The 22,718-nt window shown below is 42.6% G+C and overlaps 1 protein-coding gene and 1 long non-coding RNA gene across 12 annotated transcripts in view; one reads left to right on the plus strand and one right to left on the minus strand.

The window, feature by feature from the left end:
• Positions 1–22,718, minus strand: part of LOC310666937 — a 288,749-nt gene that overhangs the window by 195,880 nt on the left and 70,151 nt on the right. The window lies entirely within an intron of this gene.
• Positions 1–22,718, plus strand: part of PITPNM2 (phosphatidylinositol transfer protein membrane associated 2) — a 210,676-nt gene that overhangs the window by 106,243 nt on the left and 81,715 nt on the right. For all 11 annotated transcript variants that reach the window (XM_083418121.1, XM_083418119.1, XM_083418112.1 and 8 more), the window contains one exon: positions 2,921–3,097. In XM_083418121.1, coding sequence (XP_083274247.1) covers positions 3,020–3,097 — 78 coding nt within the window. In that variant the 5' untranslated portion in view covers positions 2,921–3,019. The remainder of the gene's footprint in view (positions 1–2,920; positions 3,098–22,718) is intronic.

The raw sequence follows: 22,718 nt of genomic DNA on the forward strand, positions 1-22,718 counted from the left end.
GATGCGCTCCATTACTGACTTGTCACTTTGAGTGGGATTGTAGCCTTCTGAGGCTAATGCGATTAACCGTGAAGGCTGGTGTGTAACAATCTGATCTTTGCCTATTTCATGGCTGCTACTGTGACATGGAAAGTTGTGAGGGAACTATACTTGGGAACAGATCGAATGGCATAGGACGAAAGCACAGGACTATACGGAGACTTTTGTTTATGCAGTTACATCATGTACATCTAGCGCCCTAACAGAGGGCCCCTCCAGGCATCCTTTTCATTGTTCGTTCACGATTATTTCTTCTCACGATCCTTTCAACATTGTTTGCAAAGGTTGGGGTTGGACGCACTGTTTTATTTTCAATCAGTGCATGCCCTATAGCTTCTTGCTGAAATCCTGTAACTTCTCATACCACAAATGTTTGAGAGGGTGGGTTCCTTCTCCCACTTTTCTTAAGTCCTTAAGCACATTCTCCTGTCCTGCAGATTATATAAGCATGCCCAACAACATTTGATTAATCCACTAGTGGCAAATCTACCAGCTAAATCTGCACAATTGTATGCCAAGTTTCTACTAGACAGTAAGATTCAAGTTGTGATTTTGGCCGTTGCCAAGTTTCTGTCTGAGGTGGTCAGGATCAATTTGTATTAGACAAAAGTCAGAAACTAGCATAGTCTTATGATCTGTCCTAGTAGTTTGTGTGCTTTTAATGTATTTTAAATGCACTGAATTTCGTACTGTTGGTCCTTGAAATGCAATAAAGAATTGTTGTTGATAATGAATAGTCAGGTGGATTGTAGATGTTGCAGTGTGATATGAAAACAGATGTGTGGAATTTGATTCACTTTGTGACTTCGCAAAAGCTGAAGCTGTTGCTTTGCACAACTTGGCTTACCCTTCATTCCTCAAACAGGTGACCTCCTTAAGAGAGAGGATGCCATTATCACGCATAACACTTTGATAAAAGCTTTCAGGGATTTAATTTTTTAAAAAGCCTTTTCACACCATCTACCAAGAGGAGATGCACAGAAAACCCTTTACAGCTAAGCCTGTGAAGTTCACCGAGGCGATTGATCATTGATCATTGTTTTGGTGGCGCACCAAGGCACCTCTGCAGTGACCAACCATGGCTTTGGGTAAGCTGGTCTATGGCAGTGGTTTTCAACCTTTCTGCCATTGTGAGACCCTTTTAAAATCAAATATAATCAGCATTTGCTGCTGTTGTTTTCAGTCCTCAAGCTAAACTTAACAATATGTAATTGACGATTCCCTCTCCCCATTTGCACTGACATGAATGGTGCAGAATAATGCAGTTAATTACATAGCATTATGCCGCAGCAGACAATTATGTGACATTATGTGAAACAAACAATGCTGTTTTTGTTGGAAGATGCCCTGCAGTGGAATAGAAACAGTGCTCTGCATGTGATGAATATGGCGCAGAATGGAAATCAATGCCTTCTTACATTTCTACGTATGTTTCAAGTGGAATACTAACCAAACCTATTGGGTCTCTTCCTCACCCCTCATGAACTGAGGATGTACGCTGCAAAATTTCAGCATTAATCTACAGGTGTGCATTGCAGGGAAGGATTCATGGTGGTGGGTGAGTTACTTTATTGGAAAAGCTTGACCACCACTACTGAGTCTCTCAAAAAGATTCTAAGGAATCCTGGTGTTGCCTGCTACTAACTGCCCTCCAGGTTACCCCAAACTCCATGCCTTTTTTGCATGAGTGTTGGACAGAAGAAAGCACTCAGGAGTTGCTTGGTACTGATGGCCACATTCCTCTAATTTTTTCAGGTTGTGTATGGGTCTCTGTACAGTGGTACCTCTGGTAATTCGTTCCGGAGGGCCGTTCTTAACCTGAAACTGTTCTTAACCTGAGGTACCACTTTAGCTAATGGGGCCTCCTGCTTTTGCCGCACCGCCGCCGCACAATTTCTGTTCTCATCCTGAAGCAAAGTTCTTAACCCGAAGTACTATTTCTGAGTTAGCGGAGTCTGTAACCTGAAGCGTATGTAACCTGAGGTACCACTGTATATGATGTGCTGGAAGAGAGTAAACCCAAACAAAACTAATCTAGATTATACACATTTGCATGCTTCTGCTTCAGCTGTCCAATGGGAGGAAGAAGGAACTATGAATAAAAGTACTGCTTAGTTCTTCTCCTTTTCTCACCAGCAGCTTCTACATGTTTTGAGGTTTTAATTCATATCTGTAAGGACTAGAAACTTGCAGAGGAAAGCTAAAAATTTGAGAATTTGATTTCCCCCCCACACAGACAATTTATGGACTGGCCTGCCCAGGACAGCGCCAGACTCTAAATACATAGAGCCCCCTTTCATGGTGTGCGGTGGTTTCCTTCCCTCTATTTTGACTTCTCAACAACAACATGAGGTGGGTTAGGCTGAGAGTGAGGGAACAGTAAGCTTCATGGCTGAGTGGGTCTACCAAGACCTAGTCCAACATCTTAACCTGTGAGTAGCCAATATTATGTCTTCCAAATGTTGCTGAACTGCATCTCCCAGCCTCCCCATCCATTGGTTATGTTGGCTGGGACTGATGGGAGTTAGTGTCTAAGAAGCACTGAACAGGCTATCCCTGTTCTGGCTCTCACTGTGCACTTCTCTCCCCGCAACACAAATTTACTTTCCTGCATTGTGACTAAGGACTGATGAGATCTGATCTTGTGTGTTTGTGTGTGTGTGTCCCTACTTTGGGAAACACATAATTTGGAATTTATCTCAGATCTCTGTCAGTGTTGTGTAATGGTTCTAGCCCTGTGATTTATTAGGAAATAAATCTGTTGTTTTGGGCTGCATTCCAAAGTGTAATTCAGGAAGTACTTACCCTTTGATTAATGACAAGTTTTTTAAAAAATTCATTCACAAAATTAAATGCACCTCTCTTTTTGTTTTCATTTCAGGGGGCATCGATGCATGAGCTTACTGTTATGTAAGCAGCCTCCAGGAAGCACCTCTGGCTTGCATTTCTGACCAGACCAAAGGGCTGCTTGGATTTCAAGATGCTTATAAAAGAGTATCGCATTCCACTTCCGATGAGTGTGGATGAATATAGGATTGCCCAGCTGTACATGATACAGGTTGGTTCACACAATTGTTGACATGCTGTCCCAGAATAACAGATTGTATGGTAAAACCATAAATGGCGTGAATTTTCTTTGCACCAGTGTGTAATCAGAGGAATGCCAGATTCTGAGGTACACAGAATTCTCTCTTACCTCTTGGTGAGGGTGATTAACTGAGTGCATAAATTGATGAATGACTTTAAAAATAATCCATGAAAGTGGCATGTTTAGCACACAGTGTCTCATGGAGTCTTGTCCGTTTTTGCGTGGCTTCACCCAAATATGCTTTTTTTAAAAAATTATCTTCCCGGTTTCTATAAGATGTTTAAATATGTTTTGAAATGTTTAAATGCTGCTAAGCAGGGAGAAAGTGATGCTACAGAGAGGAAGCTATGAAAAAATAATGGGAGGCTCACAAACTTGTAAAGCGAGAAGGTGGGGAGAGAGACAGACTCAGTAGCTTGTGTGGGTAGGGATAGATGAATCAGTTTATTTCCATCCTGCGTCATTTCCTCCTATATAAAAACTGGTCTGTGCCATCCCAGTTATGTATATATTAAAAAATAATAGAACAGAATCATAGAGTTGGACGTGACCCTGAGGGTCATCTAGTCCAACCCCCTGCAATGCAGGAATATGCAGCTCTCCCTTACAGGGATCAGACCTGCAACTTTGGTGTTAACAGCACCACATAGTTCTACAAAAAATTAAAATCATGTCCAAGGACTACCCTCCTTCTTTTCTAACATTTAGCACCTGCTTGGATTTGCTGGTAACTTCACTATGTCCATGCAGTCAATAAATATTTTTAAATGGGCCCATGAAGTGGTTTGTTTCCAGGCACAATTCAAAGTGCTGGTTATTATCCTTTATGGCTTAGATCTAAGCTATCAGAAAGACTGTATTCCCTCGTATGAGCATTCTCAGACTTTGAAATCTTTGGGCGAGGCCCTTCTATTGGCCCCGTCACCCTCACAGGCACACTTGATGGGGACACAGGAGAGGGCCTCCTTAGTGTTTGCTCTCAGACGTTGAAACTCCCGCCCTAGAGAAGTTAGACTGGCTCCCTCCTTGCTGTGTCTTTCAGCTGGCAGGCTTTTCAAGATGGACTGCTGTTAATGAGGGGGCTGGTGCTGTGAGTGAGTGAGTGAGTGAGTGAGTGTAAATCATTGTCCCCTCCCATATTTTTAGCTGTCCTTTTATCTGTAAGTTGCCTTGAGTCCCTGTCAGGGAGAAAGGTGGGGTATAAATCAATATAGAAAAATAGTAACGGTTATAATGTGCAGTCCCTTCCTGAGGAGAAAAAGTTGGCTGCCCCCCTCTGCCTGTAGGGACAAAAAAAAATTCCATGCAATGTCCTTGTAAAAATCATTTTGGTGGTTGGATTTGACTGGCTTGCAGCATGCCAGTTGGCTAATAGCTATGCACATGTTGTTATAGACCTTTGTAAGGCTAATCCTAGCCTCAGGCATACTTAAGGCTTGTTTGCACAATTAAAATTTAGAGGTTATTATCCTGAGGTAGCGCCTTCTGTCGACACAAACCACTAATTCTGGGGTGTTCCAGTTACACAGCCTTTCTGATTACCTTGCGTTATTTAGTTGCCTGTCTTCCTTCATGCAATTATGAGAGTTTCACCCACACAAATTTCAACTGCCAGTGTTCACATGAGCCTTAATTTGTGCTTGGAGAGAAACAAGGCCAGAGCCTCATGATATTTCCCTGAAGTGGACTGCAGTCCACAAAATGTTATGCTACAGTGAAATTTATTGGTCTTTAAGGTGCCACAAGGCTTTTTAGCTTTGTTTGCTGCAGCAGACTCACACACTACTGGAAATCCGCTTACCTCTCTTGAGGTGTGGCGGCATTGCGGCCGGTGACACCTCTCCCAATGCATCCCAATGTGGCTGCCTCTGCCAGACGATCCTGGCCCTTGGGTTGCCAGAAAGGTTCGCACATGGCAGGAGGTTTGAATGTAGCCTGCCTGCCAAAGTGGCCAATGGCAGGCAGGCTTAGGGGCAGGCATTCCTGGAGGGGCGGAACTGACTGAGCTGCAGGCTTCACTCAGGTCCACTCTTCGGGTATTTAAACAAGTCTGCCTTGGCACACAGATTGTCATTGGATTTTCCACCCACCCTCCCTTTGTATTCTGCTCTCTATATTTGTCAATTTGTGTATGTTTTTGACCTTGCTGTGGACTAAGTTAGTTGCTGTATTCAGGGCTGGGTAGGAATTTTCCCCTCAGAGTAATAGGCACTTTCTGAGGCTTTAGCCTACCTCATCGCAGTTGTCACAGCTGTGGGCAATTTTAGGCATTGGGTAAGCCTTAGTCATGGTTGGAGGGGAGGTTACAAGCCTCTGCCTTCTGCTCCAAGAGAAGGGGTGTACTGTTAAAGGGATCCTGGAGGAGGTGCTTCTGTCCAGATGCCCAGGTAGTGGCTAAGGCAATAGTCCTAATAACCTCAAGGTGGTGATCAAGGGGCTCAGATTATGATTGCTGGGTCCGGTACTTTTCATGTGGGGAGAAGCAGCCCTTGAAGTATTGGGATCCTGAGCTGCATAAGTTGTTTTCGGTCAAAACCAGTACTTTGAATTTAGCCTTGAAACTAATTGATAGCCAGTGCAGTCATTTTAGAATTAGTGTTATATGCTCAGACGGTTCTGCCCCAATCCATAATCTGGCTGCTGAATTCTGCACCTGCAGAAGTTTCTGAAACATCTTCAAAGTTGCACTATGTATAACACATTACAGCAGTCCAGCCTAGACAATACCAGAGCATAGACTTTTAGACTGTCTCTGTCCCTATAGGGCAGACTTCCTCAACCTTGGCCCTCCAGATGTTCTTGGCCTACAACTCCCATGATCCCTAGCTAGCAGGACCAGTGGTCAGGGATGATGGGAATTGTAGTCTCAAAACATGTGGAAGACTGAGGTTGAGGAAGCCAGCTGAGCCACTCTACTATTGAGGCCACTTGAGCCTTAATGACAATAATGGATCCAGATATATTCCTAAGCTATGTACCTTCTCCTTCAGAAGGAGTGTAACGCCATCCATAGTAGTCCACATCTGCACCATCTGGTCTAGGAAACGACCCACTAACAGTGTCTCAGTCATTTCTGAATTAGGCTTCAGTTTAGTGGCTCTCATGCATTCCATAACCAAGGCAAAACATCAGTCTAGCACATCCACTGACACACTTGCACATGTAGTGTCACCAGCATTTTTGCTGACAGCGTACTCAAAAACTGCTAATGATTCCACTCATAGATAGATATAAACAGCATGGGAGATAGTAATGAATCCTGTGAGACCCCACATTGAAGGCACATGGGGCTAAGCACAAGCCCTGTCATCTGAAAATGACCGGAACTACCACAAAGCAGTGCTGTCCCCCTTAACTCAGACAGCCATTCCAGAAGAAATCCATGGTCAATGGTACTGAAAGCTGCTGAGAGATCAAGGAGAATTAAAAAGGGCAAATACACACCCTACCTCTCTCCCAACAGAGATCATCATACAGGGTGACCAAGGCAGCTTCCATGCCCAAACTGAGTCAAAACCCCGACAGAAATGGATCTAAAAAACAGTTGTCCAAGCAGGGGAAATTAGCAGCTGGCTGGCAATTGCTTGGATTTTCTGAATCCAGGAAGGATTTCTTAAGGAGTGGTCTTACCACTGCCTCTTTTAAGCTGGAAGGAGCCACCGCCTTACAATAATCACCTCCCTTGCTCAGCCGGCTGTCCTCTCTGTGCTTGTTTTTTCAGCTCTGAGGTTCAAAGGTCAAGAGCACCGGTGGTTCCTCAGGCCAAACCAAACACCTTTTCCATGCCCTCAGGCCTTACTAACTCATATAACACAGCAGGACTAGACAGTGCTTTGGACACCTCTTGAAACTCATCTGCTAGAGTAGTAGAGACAAGTTCAGGGGATGTAAGCAATTTTTTTCTTCAAAATGCATTGTTAACCAAGTTCCTTGGGGCCTTTCCCTTGAAGTACTTCATGGTAATGTGTGCTTGGATTTTATCTGAACAGAGCTGGAAGCCAACAGAAATACCGTAATGTTCCTGTGCTGCTTCTGGTTTAAATTTTAAATTGTATGTTGGGCCATAAAGAAGTATGGAATTGGTCCTCTGTTCTGTATCACTTTGCTGTTTCTGTTCTAGAGGGTGTGTGCAATGAATCATCTTGTGTCTCTCACTTTCATGCATCGTTTCTCCTCCTGGAATCCCCTGCTGAGGTTTCAAGTGCCCAAAAGCTGAGGCTGGATTAATTGTAACCTGTGAAGTGCTTGTCACTGCCCTCCCCCACCACTCCCCAATTCTTTTCCCCTAGAGCTTTCATCACCTTGGCTGCCTGTTGTCCTGGTGGTTTGGCATTCTGCAATGAACACATAACAGCTTCCATCAATTAGAATTAATTTTACATTACAGCAGTGGACTTAATGTACCCTGGATTTGCTTGCAGATCAGCAGATGTGAACTTGACTTTGTTGTCTTTATTAGATTTTAGACTCCATCAATACCAACGTTTTCCCATCAGGTGCCTTCTTAGTACAAATGCAGTGTTAGAGAATTCAGTTTGGTAGCATTTTCGCCCTCATTTTCAGTGGAGCATTATGGACACTTGATTGTGGTTTATTGTTTTCTTAACTTATAAGCCACACTTGGAAACTGAATTTGAACTTTAAGACAGTTTATAATTTAAAACAGATCAGAATAGTCAAAATACTAAAGTTGCTAAATAAAACACAATAAATTAAAAAATAGAACCAGTAACAGAGTGAAATATTTAAATTAACCAAGAGCTTGTAAAAGAAGAATGAGCTTCCCCTACTGCCACACTGCTGATGCTTTAGAATTGTAAAAAGGAGTAGTTTATAATGCAGTTGTATGTGAGATTCCCTTTTCATCATTTATCTTCATGGGAAGAAAGGGGATGCCTTCATCAGGAAGCAGGAATAGCCTTTGTTTCATCCAAGGTGGTCGGGCACACAATGCCGTTTGTTCATCACTTCCTCTTACCTTCCAGTCGAAGGCAGCCATTTGAGTACAATCCATTTCTAATACTGTCACTCAGAGATGTGAGAACAGAGTGATTCTGCCTATCTGCAAATGTCAGCTTTCAAACAGCAACAAGAAGTGCAGGGTGCATGTTGTTAGTCTTGCCTTTTCTTCTCTTTTCTGTCTTTATGATCACTTTATCATGGCACTCATTGTAGCTGCTATGAATCTAAGAATGGTTTATTATTTTTGTGGGGTTTGAATTTTTTTTTTCATTTTCACATTCTACAAATATTTTAACAAAACAAGAAAAAAACCACAAAATCTCAACAAAATTAGTCTGCATTTCTTTCGACTTCCCTCACCTCCTTGCTGCAGTTACTTAGTTTGTATACTGTATTTTTATTACTGCATATCCAATTCAAAGGTGTTTACTATTTCCCCCTTACGTTCTCATTTAATTAATTCTTACTGCATGAGTTTATGTCAATCCTGCTAATGCTAAGATATTTACAACATATCTTCAGATAATCAACAAATTTTCCCCGTTAGATTTTTGTGGGTTCTTGGCAAGAAGGCCTTAACTGTGTTGGGGAGATAGTGGTGGAAGCAGTATGTGTGCCCAGCCTTCATTGTTCCTGGCAACTGTATGGATTGGCACAGGAGCGCTGCTTGAAGCATCGTCTGTGTGTTTGCCACAGAGACTGGGCATATTTAAACAGTATTATCTCATGCCTTCAGTGGAGGTGCCCACGAAGAAACGGGATAGTTGCCTCTTTGGAGTGGGTGTCTTCAAGCCCTCTGTACATTTGGCCAATTACACTTTTTCCTTTGCCTCTTTTAGAATCAACCTTTTAGGACATTGTACCCAAATTTTGCATGATAGTTCTTGATATTAAGGAGCAGGGTTTTCTCTCTCTCTTAAGTTTGATACAGTTGGATACGATTTTGAATTAAGATAGACTGAACATTTCAAAACTGTTCTAATTTTAACCACTGATTTCAAAACTGCACCAGCTTTTTTCTCATGTAATGGGCAGAAGCTTCCTAGTAGTTCATATTAGCCCCTCCCCTTTTAAGGAGCATTACCTTATAAGTTAAAGCCTCTTCTAATTGATATCCTAGGAAACAGATGAGCTGTTTCTCCAGGACCCATTTCTAGTCCTTATGTACCTACTGTGAGAAAGTGGTGGAATCATGATTGATGGAGTGTTCCTCTTTTGTAACAGCTTAAGTTGGGAGGAGGGAATACATGCAGGCAGTTTCTTTCAAGTCTTTCGCATAAAACATTTTGCATTCTTCAAAGAGTAGAATGGACCTGAGCATGCTTCAGGTTTTATTTGTTGCTACTCCAGACACTAACAAACTCCAGTAAAAGTTGTCTGGGCCCAAGTAGGCCATGCTCTAAATGGCCAGCTACTTCCAAAGTTTGCATCTCCTTCCATAATATCTCATAGCCTAGTATTTTCATGATATTCTGCATTTTTCTGCCCTTGCTCCACACAGTTGGATGCCAGTGCCTACAGAGTGGGAAAACCTGAGGCAGTGTAAGGTCAGGACATGAAACAAATTCTACTAACTAGGTGTCACCAATGCAGCAGCATACAAACATTTTTGGATTTCAACTCCTTTCAGTCCCAGCCAGCACAGTCAATGACCAACATCACTTGGAGATAGGGATGGGGGACACATACGATTCATTGTGCATTCAAAGCTAGATTTATCAAGCATTCACTTTTCAAAACAATATGAAAAGTGAAACACCCTTCAAAATTTGCACTTTTTCAAATTTTTTGATGCATTTTTCCAACCAAACAATGCTTACAAAAGTGCACGTATAGGGGAAAATGTGCTTGAAAATGAATAAATGAGTAGGGGAAAGCATATTAGAAGATATCTCTTTCAAAATGTGTTCTTCAGACAAAAATTTATTTATTAGGAGAATTTTTATGAGGATTCTTCACAAATTGCTACATAAATCTGGAGAACTGAATGTAAGGTCGGAGAAATGAGAAATGGAGAGAATTGAAATTGGCTGATCTATCTATCTAGAGGGTTCTATGTTAGTTTTCCCTGTATTTGACAAGGGGCGGGGAGCAGGACACTCAATTGTCATTTCCTGTGGTAACAGCCTGTTAAGGGGATAATGGCTAACATTTGCTTTCTCCCTCTGTCTCCTTCCCATCTTTATTCCTATAATGACGGCTATGTTGTTATCAACCTATTCCAGTCATAATTGTGGTAACAACAATGGCAAAAGCCACGGGTGAGATGTGGCTAAGTTTGAAAGCTTTTACTTGGCTAATGGATGCACTTACTTCATCTTTGTATTTAGACATTTAATGCATCCCAGCAGCAGCAGCCCAGACTGCCAGTGTCCTGATACAAACTAAATTGCAGCAAAATGCATTACAAAGTAATATATTTTAAAATGGGTATTAAAACTGTGGTGGAGAGATAGCTCAGTTGACAGAGCATGAGGCCCTCAATCTCAGGGTCGTGGGTTCAAGCCCTACGTTGGGCAAAAGATTCCCACATCGCAAGGGGTTGGACTAGATTACCCCCGTGGTCCCTTCCAATCCTACAATTCTATGAACCTACAATTCCTTGAAAACATACACTTTGAAATGTGCTAGTAAAAAATCTTTACTTGTCGAAACAAGCAAAAAATCCAAATGAGTGCTGCTGCTCTTGATACACTGCAGTCTTGCTTAGGGGATACCTTTCCCATGGCAAAAAATAATTGCCCTCTTGAGGGGTTAAATTAGCATAGTGAGAAAAAGAGCATTATCACCAGGGACTGCTGTTGGGAATACATTACTCTCTTATAACTTTGTATAGTTTACATAGAAATATGACGAACCTATTGCAAAATAGGGGAAGGGAAGGGTGATGTGGATTTGGGGAGTTGGATTTACTTTGCCTATATGTTAGATTTTTGAAAGAGAAATATATATTTCACATTAGCATTCCTATCCTAAATAGGTTTTCTCAGAAGTCCTGCTGATTTTGCTGGAGTTAACTTTCAAATAGTCATGCCTAGGATTGTGGCTCTGCTTCTATCATCTATCTATATCTATCTATATCTATCTATCATCTATCTATCTATCTATCTATCTATCTTCTATCTATCATCTATGTATCTATCATCTATCTATCTATCTATCTATCTATCTATCTATCTATCTATCTACAGTGGGACCTTGGAAGCCAAACAGAATCCTTTAGACGTCCAAAATGTTTGGGAACCAAGCCGCATAAGGCGCATCGAACATTTGGGCTCCAAGGAATGTTCGCAAACTGGAACACTCACTTCTCAGTTTGCAGCATTTAGGAGCCAAAATGTTCAACTCGCAAGGTGTTTGGGATGCAAGGTACAACTGTGATTTGTGCACGGAAACTGTATTTTTCCAGTAACCACAATGGGCTTAGTTCCATGTCTTGGGAGACTGGGGTGGGTGGGGGTGCTCCTCGCCCTCTGACACTGCCTGTGCTGCTTCATTTGTCAGATGAAGTGAGAGTCCCTGGGCCATAAGAACACTTAAAGATCAAAGCTCCATCTATCTCAGTGTTGTATGCAAGCACTGACTGTTAGGGATTCTCCAGGGCACCGGTTTTCAACCAGTGTGCGATGGCACCTTGAATGATGGTCAGGAGTGCCATGCGAAACACTGGCCTCTGTCCCTCTTTCTTTCCCTCCCTCCGCTGATGCCTTCTCGCATTTCTGCCTCCCAAAGGCTTGTGTTGCAGCCGCCCTGACTACAAGCTTCCCAGGTGAATGGTGCCTCTGGGGCTGGTTGGGGGGTGTTGGTTGCCAGGAGCTGAGGTGGCCTTTGGTTAAGCAAGCAAGCAAGCAAGCAAGCGGGTGAGGGACCCCAGTCCACCAGCCTTTGCTGTTGGGAATGGGCAGACAAATCCCAGGAGGCACCTCTCTTTGGGGTGGGGCAGCCCAGAGACCAGGGAAAGCAGCAGCAGTCACCTGGAGGTCTCTCAGGGACAGGAGACTGAAGAAACACTCCACAAGAGAGGGTGCTTAAAAAGGGGTAAGAAGCTGCCAGCTCTCTAGGCAAGGAGTGACATAGCTGGGCTCCTGAGCCCCATGGGGTGCTGCAGAAAGAATGTAGTTGCTCAAGGGAGCCATGGACTCAAAAAGGTTGAAAAGCTCTGCTCCAGGGTTTTAGAAAGGGATCCTTTTTTGCTCTATCTGGAGATGCTGGGCATTGAATTTGGAACCTTCTGCATGCAAATGTTATGCTCTGCTGCTGAACCACAGCCCTTTGCTTCCACGAAAACTTAGGTAACCATAAATCTGCTTGCTGTTTAAGAACCCCATTTCTGTCAGATTGAAACCCTATTTGACCAAAGATGATAGGGGCACAGAAGTGAGTGTGCCAAGCCTGAGCAATGATGGCCCCCTTAGTGCACCTGCAGATCCCTGAAGCAATGAGCATCTGTCTACAGCCTTTGAAATATGTTTGCATTTCCTCTCTTAGCATTTGTTGGTTGACACTTACTTGGAAAGTTCATCCCTTTTTCTTGCGTGTGTGTGTGTGTGTGTGTGTGTGTGTGTTTTCTTTTTTGAATGCTGATCAAGAAGCAATTGATCTTTTGGTGTGCTCGGCCATCTGGAGAATGCACATTTTTCTTTTCTGTCTTAGAACACAGCGGGAGCTATATAATTAGGGCTAGTCATCTTTTTCAAAGAATCTGATACAAATTCCTGTGAATCTCTGCTTTAAAAAAATTAAAATCAGGCATACCTGAAGGGTTCATAAGCATTTAAGTGCTCTATTTATTTCAGTGGGGTGTAGTGGCCAACCAACTACACAATGTCTTTGTAAGAGGATCCCAATGCCTTCTGCAAAAACAAATCATGTGTTTATGAGGGAGAATTGGTTGGATAGTAATCTGAAGCAGAGAAATGGAGGGCAGAAGGGTCAAGTATCTTTCCTCCTACCCCCCACAGCTGCTTCTTTGCTCCAAATCTCCCCCCCCCCAAGCAGCTTCTCATTTTTTCATTTCTCTCTGTTTCATCCAGTGACTAATAGGGGTGTCAGATCATTCTGATGAAAATGGAAACATGAGTAGAAATTGCCAAAACTTGTATTTTGTGACCCATGTCTGGAATGGAAATCAAGCCATTGTTGCTTTCAGCCTGCAAACAAAACATAATTGATTACATTTCCCCATCTCCATTTGCATTGCATTTCTTTTGCATTTGAATGAATGGCTTGGAATAATGTAATGACATTGACATTTGCGTAATTAATTATGCAATTTACATAGGTTATGTAATTTCACCGCAGAGTGACAATGACAAACGATGTAATTTTTGATGGAAGACAAACAGCAGCAGAAAAGTGACAGTGCTGCGTGTGACTACAGTAGAGACTTGAACGCCTTGTGAAGACCCAGTAACAGCTGCGTAGAGCAAAGAAGCACAAGCTGCTAAATAAAACACTCTTGTGTTTTAGAAGCCAAGAGCTTCAGTGTATCAAATGGCTGCTTCTTCTTCCTTAGTGGCTTCCACAGGTCTCAGTTTGAACTGGGGCTTAGTTATGTGAGGCATTGCTGTGAGTGGGAAAATCAGAAGCCTGGTTGCTACTGAATAAGCTGAGGGAGGCAGGCAAGCAGGCAGGTGCGCTGAGGAAGAGGTACAAGCAGGTTGACAGCAGCTTTGTCTTTGCTCAGGAGATGAGCTGCCCAGGCTGAGGCCAAAGGCTGAGGTGTTAAGAAACTCAGTTGACCCCTTGGGTTCACGGTTAATGAGCCGCAGTAACACCTTCTAGCCATTTACTTTGGTGGTGGCCAAGTGTAGCAGAAAGCAAATCAGACTATATCTTCTGGCGACACAATGCTATTCAGGTCTGGCTGGCCATAGTATCCAGACTGAAACCCCCTTGGTACCTTATTCTCAACCCCAGAACAGTTCTGAAAGCCAGGGCTCAGTCCTGGAGTATAAGGAATGATACAAAGAAGAGATGGCTGCTGAGCATATGCATGCCCATTGGGGTGAGGATTGTTTCTCAGAGCAGCGCCAGCCTGCCCATGAGGCAAGGTGAGGCGACCTCCTGAGGTGACAGGATCAACAGGGGCAGCATCCTGATGTACATCCTCATTATTTTTTGAATTTATTTATTCAAGGTCTCAGGGCGGTTCTTACTCCCTTGTTCCTGATGTAGATCTTCACTCACCCCTTCTTCCCTGGCTGGGGGCACCATTTTGCAGTTCTCCTCAGGTGCCAAAATGTATTGCCAAAATCCCCGACGTTAGAGGATGTAGCTTCCTATTGTTCTTGACACATGACGTGCCTTGACAGAAATAAAGATTTGGGCCTCCAGCTGTGTCCCTGTTCTCCTGTCCACTACTGCCAATCATTTACTAATACAGTGGTACCTCTGGTTAAGTACTTAGTTCGTTCCGGAGGTCTGTTCTTAACCTGAAACTGTTCTTAACCTGAAGCACCACTTTAGCTAATGGGGCCTCCCGCTGCCGCCGCGCCGCCAGAGCACGATTTCTGTTCTCATCCTGAAGCAAAGTTCTTAACCTGAATCACTATTTCTGGGTTAGCAGAGTTTGTAACCTGAAGCGTATGTAACCTGAGGTACCACTGTACATCTTTTTCAGATATCACATTTCCTCATGGGGGGGGGGGAGAATCAAAATTTCACAACTATCCATTTGTGGATAAATGTATGGGTATTTTAAGGATTTGCATAATTTATGTTGCACATACAATCAGGCCCCTTTGGCCACAGGATGCTAGTTTGATGCCATTTTTATACCAATAGCCTTGCCTCTAGATAAGCACTGCATCACTATATCTACCTGAGTGCTCCTTGTTTGTATTCTGCGTGCATCCCTACAGCTGCCTTGGAGCTGCCCGAGTTCTGCTGGTATTGATCTTGGTTCTCGGTTTTCCAGGAAATCCAGTCCAAGGCTCTCATCCTGGGCATTGGCCCATGCCCCTTTGCACAGCTGCAAAGGGGCATGTGTGTGTAGAGATACAGTAAGGTCTGGGCAAATGGCTTCCTCTCCTAACAGCTGTGTGTGTGTGGAATATGTCCTTGTGAGGTATCCACATAATAGCACCGTATTATGTGACCATCTGTTATGGGCAGGCTGAAAAAGAGCAATCCCTGACGGTTGTTATTAGCAAGCCACGTCCCCCACGCTCTCATACACACTTTACACATGTCTAGCTGACTGTCCCCAGACAATACACAATGCAGCTTCGTTTCCATTGGCCAGACTTGCCCCAAACCATCTGCCCAAGTTGTGATATGGGGAGAATAAGTCACATGGGCTGGGACCAAAAGAGCCGTCATAGTTGCAAAGGTTGCATGGATTGCGCAGCAGATGCACTAATAACAAGCCTTTTGTGACCACCATAAAATCATAGATTTGGAAAGTAATTGGAAGGCTGCCAACTGCAACGTAAATAGAGTCTGTCCACTCACCAAGGCCTACATATCTATGGCTATCAGTTGGTTGCTAGATTTTACAACCTGACTCTCCCTCTCAATCTACTTTGTATCTGTGTTGCAGACAAAATACTTTTTCATAAAGTAAGTGATTAATATACTGAATTTACTGCCAGAAAATGTGGCAATAGCTTAAATTGATTTAAAAGAGAATTGGTGAATTTTGTATAGGGGATGGATCTTTCACTGGACTAGTGGTATTCTTTTGTTTCATTAATGGTGTTTTATTGAACTGTAAACCATATATTTGTTTTAATATGCTGTTCGCTGTTTGTTGGGGGGGAATTGGGGCTGGAAAAACAGCATGTAAATAAACCATAATAATAATACTCTTAATCAGTGCTTTTTGTGTGTGGCAATACTCACTAGTTTAGATTATTGTCACCTCTTTTTTTCTTTCCATGGCAGTCATTCTATACTGGCACCCACAGCACTTTTATCAAGATATGAGTACCAGAACCTCACTTTTTTAACCAAAAAAGCACTGCTCTTAAAAAAGAATGTGAGTCAACAGACATGTACTTGCTTTCCCCCTCTGCCCAGAGTCAGAGATTACCTTTGGGAATCTGTGAGTCATTCCTCTATTTTTCTGGCCTGCACACTGAACCCAGTGTATTAACAATGGGATCCCCCGCCCCAGGTTTTTGTCAGCCAGGTGGTTTAATTGGGCTGGTCACACTGTGGATTTCACTTGTAACTAGTACAAAGGGCACCAAAAGCTGCATCAATGGAGAACACCACATCATTTGAAAAATAAATAAATAAGCAAGCTATTGGAAATTTTCAGCATTCATTTTAATAACACCACCACCACCACAAAATGGACTTATTTTCAAGTTAACACCGAATTGAGCCAAAGTTAACCTACCTCTACTCAGCCTCATTTTGTTTTGTTTTTTTATTCAACTGATTTTAATCTGAAGATTCTGCAAACATATATAGAGAAAAGGTACATTTTAATACATATAACAATACTGTAGCCATGGTAGAGATATGTTGGATTTATCTATATCAGTATCAAAGGGAATTCTGACATTATTTTTCAAGAGTCATCTGTTTAAGCATACTACTATTGTGTAACTGCCATAACTTTTTAAAATTGTAGCCAGGTTAGTCTAAAATCTCTAAAGGCTAAGCCCTTTCTCAAGTTTAGCCCCTGTTTTTACTAAGTGACCTCCTTGTATTAATTACATTTTCTAAAGTAATATATCATACATGGATCAAATGGAATCCAAATTATTTTTGTGTGTCGTATGTAAAAATATGCATGTTTTGACTCAAATGACGTACACAGATCTTGTGTGTGGTAGCCAGTGACATCATTCAATTTGTTATTAGTGCTAGCAATTTATGTGCTACGCAGAAAACTGACCAAGGCTGGCCTGAACCAAATCCATTGGGTTGCTGATGCAAATCCATTGCTATGGAAACAGATGCTGGAGCTTAAGGCTGCTTCTGTCTATAACGGGATGCTGGCTGGATAACTAAAACAAAAACAGACTGGGGGGGGGGGAATTACCTTAAATGTAGATGAATATGATAACTAGCAGACAAACAAGGAAATCCCCTTTAACGATTCTTTTTATTTTGAGCTATAAGCATTGTTTTAAATTCTGATCAGTATCTTTCTGCATTAGTGATGATGAATGGTAAAGAGATGGAGTGCAATGAAACAAATCTTAAATTAGCTTTCGAAGCTAATAGAAGTGAATACTTTTGTATATTGTATTTTATCAGTGCTTTTTGTGTGTGACAATACTCACTAGTTTAGATTATTGTCACCTCTTTTTTTCTTTCCATGACAGTATTTAGGTTTCTGGTTTTCTCTTTTATTACACTCAGGGAAGACTACATAATGTACAATATGTAAATAAAAACAAATTGGGTTGTGTCCAGTGCTGGTCTTCTTCAGGATAGATGCATAGAAAAGAATGCATGGAAAAGTTAGTCTTGTCTGCTAATTTCACTGGGTCTGCTTTGAATAGAGCTAACATTGGATGCAACCCAACAACATAGGTAAAGGATCCCTGGACAGTTAGGTCCAGTCTAACGTGACTATGGGGTGCAGCGCTCATCTCATTTTCAGGCTGAGGGAGCCGGCATTTTTCCACAGACAGCTTTCCAGGTCATGTGGCCAGCAGGACTAAACCACTTCTGGCACAATGGAACACAGTGATGGAAGCCAGAGCGCACAGAAACACCATTTACCTTCCTGCTGCAGCAGTACCTGTTTATCTACTTGCACTAGAATCATAGAATCATAGAATCATAGAGTTGGAAGAGACCACAAGGGCCACCGAGTCCAACCCCCTGCCAAGCAGGAAACACCATCAGAGCACTCCTGACATATGGTTGTCAAGCCTCTGCTTAAAGACCTCCAAAGAAGGAGACTCCACCACACTCCTTGGCAGCAAATTCCACTGTCGAACAGCTCTTACTGTCAGGAAGTTCTTCCTAATGTTTAGGTGGAATCTTCTTTCTTGTAGTTTGCATCCATTGCTCCGTGTCCGCTTCTCTGGAGCAGCAGAAAACAACCTTTCTCCCTCCTCTATGTGACATCCTTTTATATATTTGAACATGGCTATCATATCCCCCCTTAACCTCCTCTTCTCCAGGCTAAACATGCCCAGCTCCCTTAGCCGTTCCTCATAAGGCATCGTTTCCAGGCCTTTGACCATTTTGGTTGCCCTCCTCTGGACACGTTCCAGTTTGTCAGTGTCCTTCTTGAACTGTGGTGCCCAGAACTGGACACAGTACTCCAGGTGAGGTCTGACCAGAGCAGAATACAGTGGCACTATAACTTCCCTTGATCTAGATGCTATACTCCTATTGATGCAGCCCAGAATTGCATTGGCTTTTTTAGCTGCCGCGTCACACTGTTGGCTCATGTCAAGTTTGTGGTCAACCAAGACTCCTAGATCCTTTTCACATGTACTGCTCTCAAGCCAGGTGTCACCCATCTTGTATTTGTGCCTCTCATTTTTTTTGCCCAAGTGCAATACTTTACATTTCTCCCTGTTAAAATTCATCTTGTTTGTTTTGGCCCAGTTCTCTAATCTGTCAAGGTCGTTTTGAAGTGTGATCCTGTCCTCTGGGGTGTTAGCCACCCCTCCCAGTTTGGTGTCATCTGCAAATTTGATCAGGATGCCCTTGAGTCCATCATCCAAGTCGTTGATAAAGATGTTGAATAAGACCGGGCCCAAGACAGAACCCTGTGGCACCCCACTAGGATGCTTTCAAACTGCTAGGTTAGCAGGAAGTGGGACAGAGCAACAGGAGCTCACTCCATCATACAGATTCGAACTGCCGACCTTCGATCAGCAAGCCCAAGAGGCTCAGTGGTTTAGGCCACAGCGCCTTTACCTTTACCAACCCAATATATTTCTATGTTACAAATAGAACATGCAACAATTGTTGAATATAGACTGTTGTGGCTTTTACAAATAAGGCAGCTTCCTTTGTTTCCTTTTCTTCCTTCAAGTTACCCTGTTTTAACTTCACAAGAACTCTTTGTGAATTAGTCAGAGAGCTAGAGAAGGAATTAATCGCCTTAGGAACATAGGAAGCTGCTTTTTGCTGTGCCAAACGTTAGTCCACCGAGTTTAGTACTGTCTACATTGATTAGCAGTAACTCTCCTCTCAGGCAGATCTTTCCTACCCCCATCTGAAAGTACCAAGGATTGAACCCAGGCCCATTTTCGAGCAACAAGGCAAAAACCACCCAGTGGTGATGTGTTTTATGTCTAAGTGGGGATCTGAACTCCAGACTCCCTGAGCCTCCAGTGTTTTATCCGCTGCTAGACCACACTGGCTTTAGCTAATATCCTGGTGATGTTCCATAGGGGAGGTACATATCTTGGCTGCATAGTTCATGGACCAGTGAACTGACGTAGTATAAGAGGTATATTATTTCCTAGGAAATAATTGCAGAGGGTCCAAAATATGGGGAGGATAAACCTGCTCCAATCCTCCCTCAGTAGTGCCCTCACTTTGATAATTCTGAAGCACTTCAAGTACTGAAAAACGGTGTGACATAAAGATAGTTGGTCTTGTCATTGTCTCTATACCCGCATCAGAAAGCAGACAGCACTGTAGATGTATTGCTCCTAATGAATTGCATGTCAGATTGAATGATTCAAAAGAAGTGGTTAATGATACCCAGGTCTTACTCACATCATGGAAACAGACAGCCCAGGATAAAACAGGTACTCCTATATGCGTGCAAATGACTGCTGCCGCACAAGTAGGAGTTATTGTTATCTAAGAGAGCTTGCAGTGTAAAAAACAATTGACAATCAACTGTGTCTTAGTTGCATGTAATACAGTCAATAACTGTCAGCAACATTCTGTTTTTAAGATTTTACTTAATTACAGCTCCCAGCACAAGAAGCTGCAAGCCTAGCTGTCTGTTGTCATCCCATTTATTTGTGCCTCTCAAATGCTGCTAGACTTCACAAATCTTACTGTTGCAACAGGCACATACGGACTGGAGTGTTTGAGGCTGGCTGGTTGCTGTTTCCTTTTGCTCACACCAGCATTTCAGACAATTACAATACATTGAGCAACCATCTATCTATCTATCCAGGAGAGGCAGCTCTAAAGCTCTAAATGGGAGAGGAAAGGAGGAGACTATTATTTCAATCTATCCTACTTTCCTTCAGTTTTCTGCTTTAATAGCAATCAGCAACTTCCTGGTGTTGCTCGGGAATTCTGAGAAACTAACAAATCAATGCAGTTTTGACATCAGTGGTTAAAATCAGTGCAATTTTGAAAGGAGTCTTTCAAGCCTTATTTAGTCAAAAGGTGCCCAGTTGTATCCAAACATAGATAAAGACCTCCTCCTTGATCTCGGGAACCATCATGCAAAACTTGATTATGATATTTTAAGAGATGTCCATATGCATAGCCAACAGACAAGCAACTTTCCAAAATATATGGCAGAAGATTATGTGATGCTACCGTCCATACCTCATAGGATTCTATTCCATGAATACCTGCACTTCAAGAGCCTGGTCTGAAAATACGTATACAATCACCTTGCTCAAGCGGAGCAGGTCTGGGTCTGGTCAGTACTTGGAATGGAGATTGCTTGGAAATGCCATGTTTGCTGCCTTAATTCTGCAATGGAAGAAAGATGGTTTCCAGGTGCAGGAAGTGTTCAGCCAGCACAGGGCAGGACAAGGGAGATAAATAAGACACAGGACATTGGTATTGGGTTAAAATAGGCCACAACTTTATTGACTACAGATGTAAGTAGGCTTTGGTGAAGGCATTGGTTGTGTATCCTGTGTCAACCAGCCCTCATTCTGATTGATTAATTGGCTGGGTCGGTCCTGGATTAAGGGGTCATCCTATGACATACACCAGACAGGGCAATCCCACCATGGCCGCCATTTTGGAGGGTTGCTATGGCCCATTATCCCCTTTGTGGGCTCCCGGATAGAGACATACACACCCCAGACTTCTTTAGTATGGTAGTCATTAGGCTAAGGACCCAACCCAATGCCTTATTTGCTACCTGAGCTGACCTCCCTGAGGCAGTGCAGTATACTGGTATATTAGTTCCATTGGATCCCAAATAGATAATTCTGGAATATCTGAACAAAATGGGTATAAAATAAGAAAGTGAATTTATTAGCCATTTGTTAATTGAAGCAAGGTAGCTGAGTATTGGCAGGAATTGGGAACAAATACTGGAACATTATTAGTTAAAAAGTTAACAACATTCAATATAAAGAAGCAGAATAAGAGAGACTGAAAACTTAGATGTTTTAATAACACCCCACCCCCCCCAATTCTGGAGTAAAACCAGAAGCACTACACAGCAGTGTTGGATTCCATCCCTAGTTGCAGGGCATACTCTCAGTTCAGGGGCTCCAGATTTGGAAAGCACCCTACATGAACTGATAACATGCCTTAGAATGCTTCCAGATTTTTTTGCAATAGACAGGGTGGGATTGGTGGCAAATGTGCAGCAGATGAGTCTGTGTGGGAAGAGTTCTCTGAGCAGGTTACAGGTTGGAAGTTTTCAGGGGCCAAAATGAGACTCCTAGAACCTCAGTGGTGAGGAGGGACTCTTCATGTTATGAGACACCTTTTTTCCTATTGTTCTCTCCTCTCCGCTCCCCCTCCCATGGCAGAACTGTGTTCTGTAATAAACACAAATTTGCCTATTATAGTAGACAGCAATTTATGGTACCCTGTCAACTCATTCACTTACACTGCAATTACTCAATGACAAAACATGATGATTGCATGTAAATATACAAGAGGGAAATGACTGGGGCTATAGAGAAGTGAAGCATCAAGGGAAAATATTTAGAAGCAGTAGAAAGTTGGGTAGAAGGCAGGTAGATAGTCATGGCTTTTTACGAATTTTATTGCCAATTTGACCTGGTACAAGGAAAATTCTTACGTTTACTATGATAAAGGTTATACTGTGTTCTGAAATGAACCTTAGAAGCTGGGCAGATAGTACCTTAGAGGGCAGATCTACTCCATACATTTAAAGAACACCCAACATACAGTCAAAGCACATGCTTCCCCCAAAGAATCCTGGGAACTGTAGGTTCCTCTCACTTAGTTTCAATTCCCTGGACCCTTAGCAAACTACAGTTCCCATGATTCTTTAGGAGAAGTCAGGTGTGTTGGATGTGCTTCAAATGTACGGTGTGGGTCTGTGCACAAAGAAACGGAGCAAGGGTGAATCCAAATTGTCACAGAAGAGAACAGTCCAATTTAGAGGTTCAAAACATGGGGAAGCAGCACTTCATAGTAAGAATTCAAGGTCAATATAGCAGATAACAAAGTGAGCATGAGTTAGCCATGTGCTAGTCATGTGCTGCTGTAGCTCACAAGGCCAAAGCAATCTGAAGTTGTGTCAACAGGAACATTGTTTCCATTATGTGCTAAAAATAATAGTACTGCCCTTGTGCTCAGAATTCTTGCTCAGAAGTACAAAACTGTTATTTCCAAACAACTTTCATTGACTCTTTGGTTATTAATGAATGCCATACACCAAGAAGGATATTGACAGATGGCAAAGGATGTGTAGGGCCATTAACTTCTTATCAAAACTCACAATTTTGATGGAGAATATAGCTTTAGCCCTTAGACAGGGAAGTGGGTGGCTATAAGCAGCATTGGTGGC

Source organism: Podarcis tiliguerta, assembly GCF_965153285.1.
Source record: "Podarcis tiliguerta genome assembly, chromosome: 16".
NCBI classification, from domain to species: Eukaryota; Metazoa; Chordata; class Lepidosauria; order Squamata; family Lacertidae; genus Podarcis; species Podarcis tiliguerta.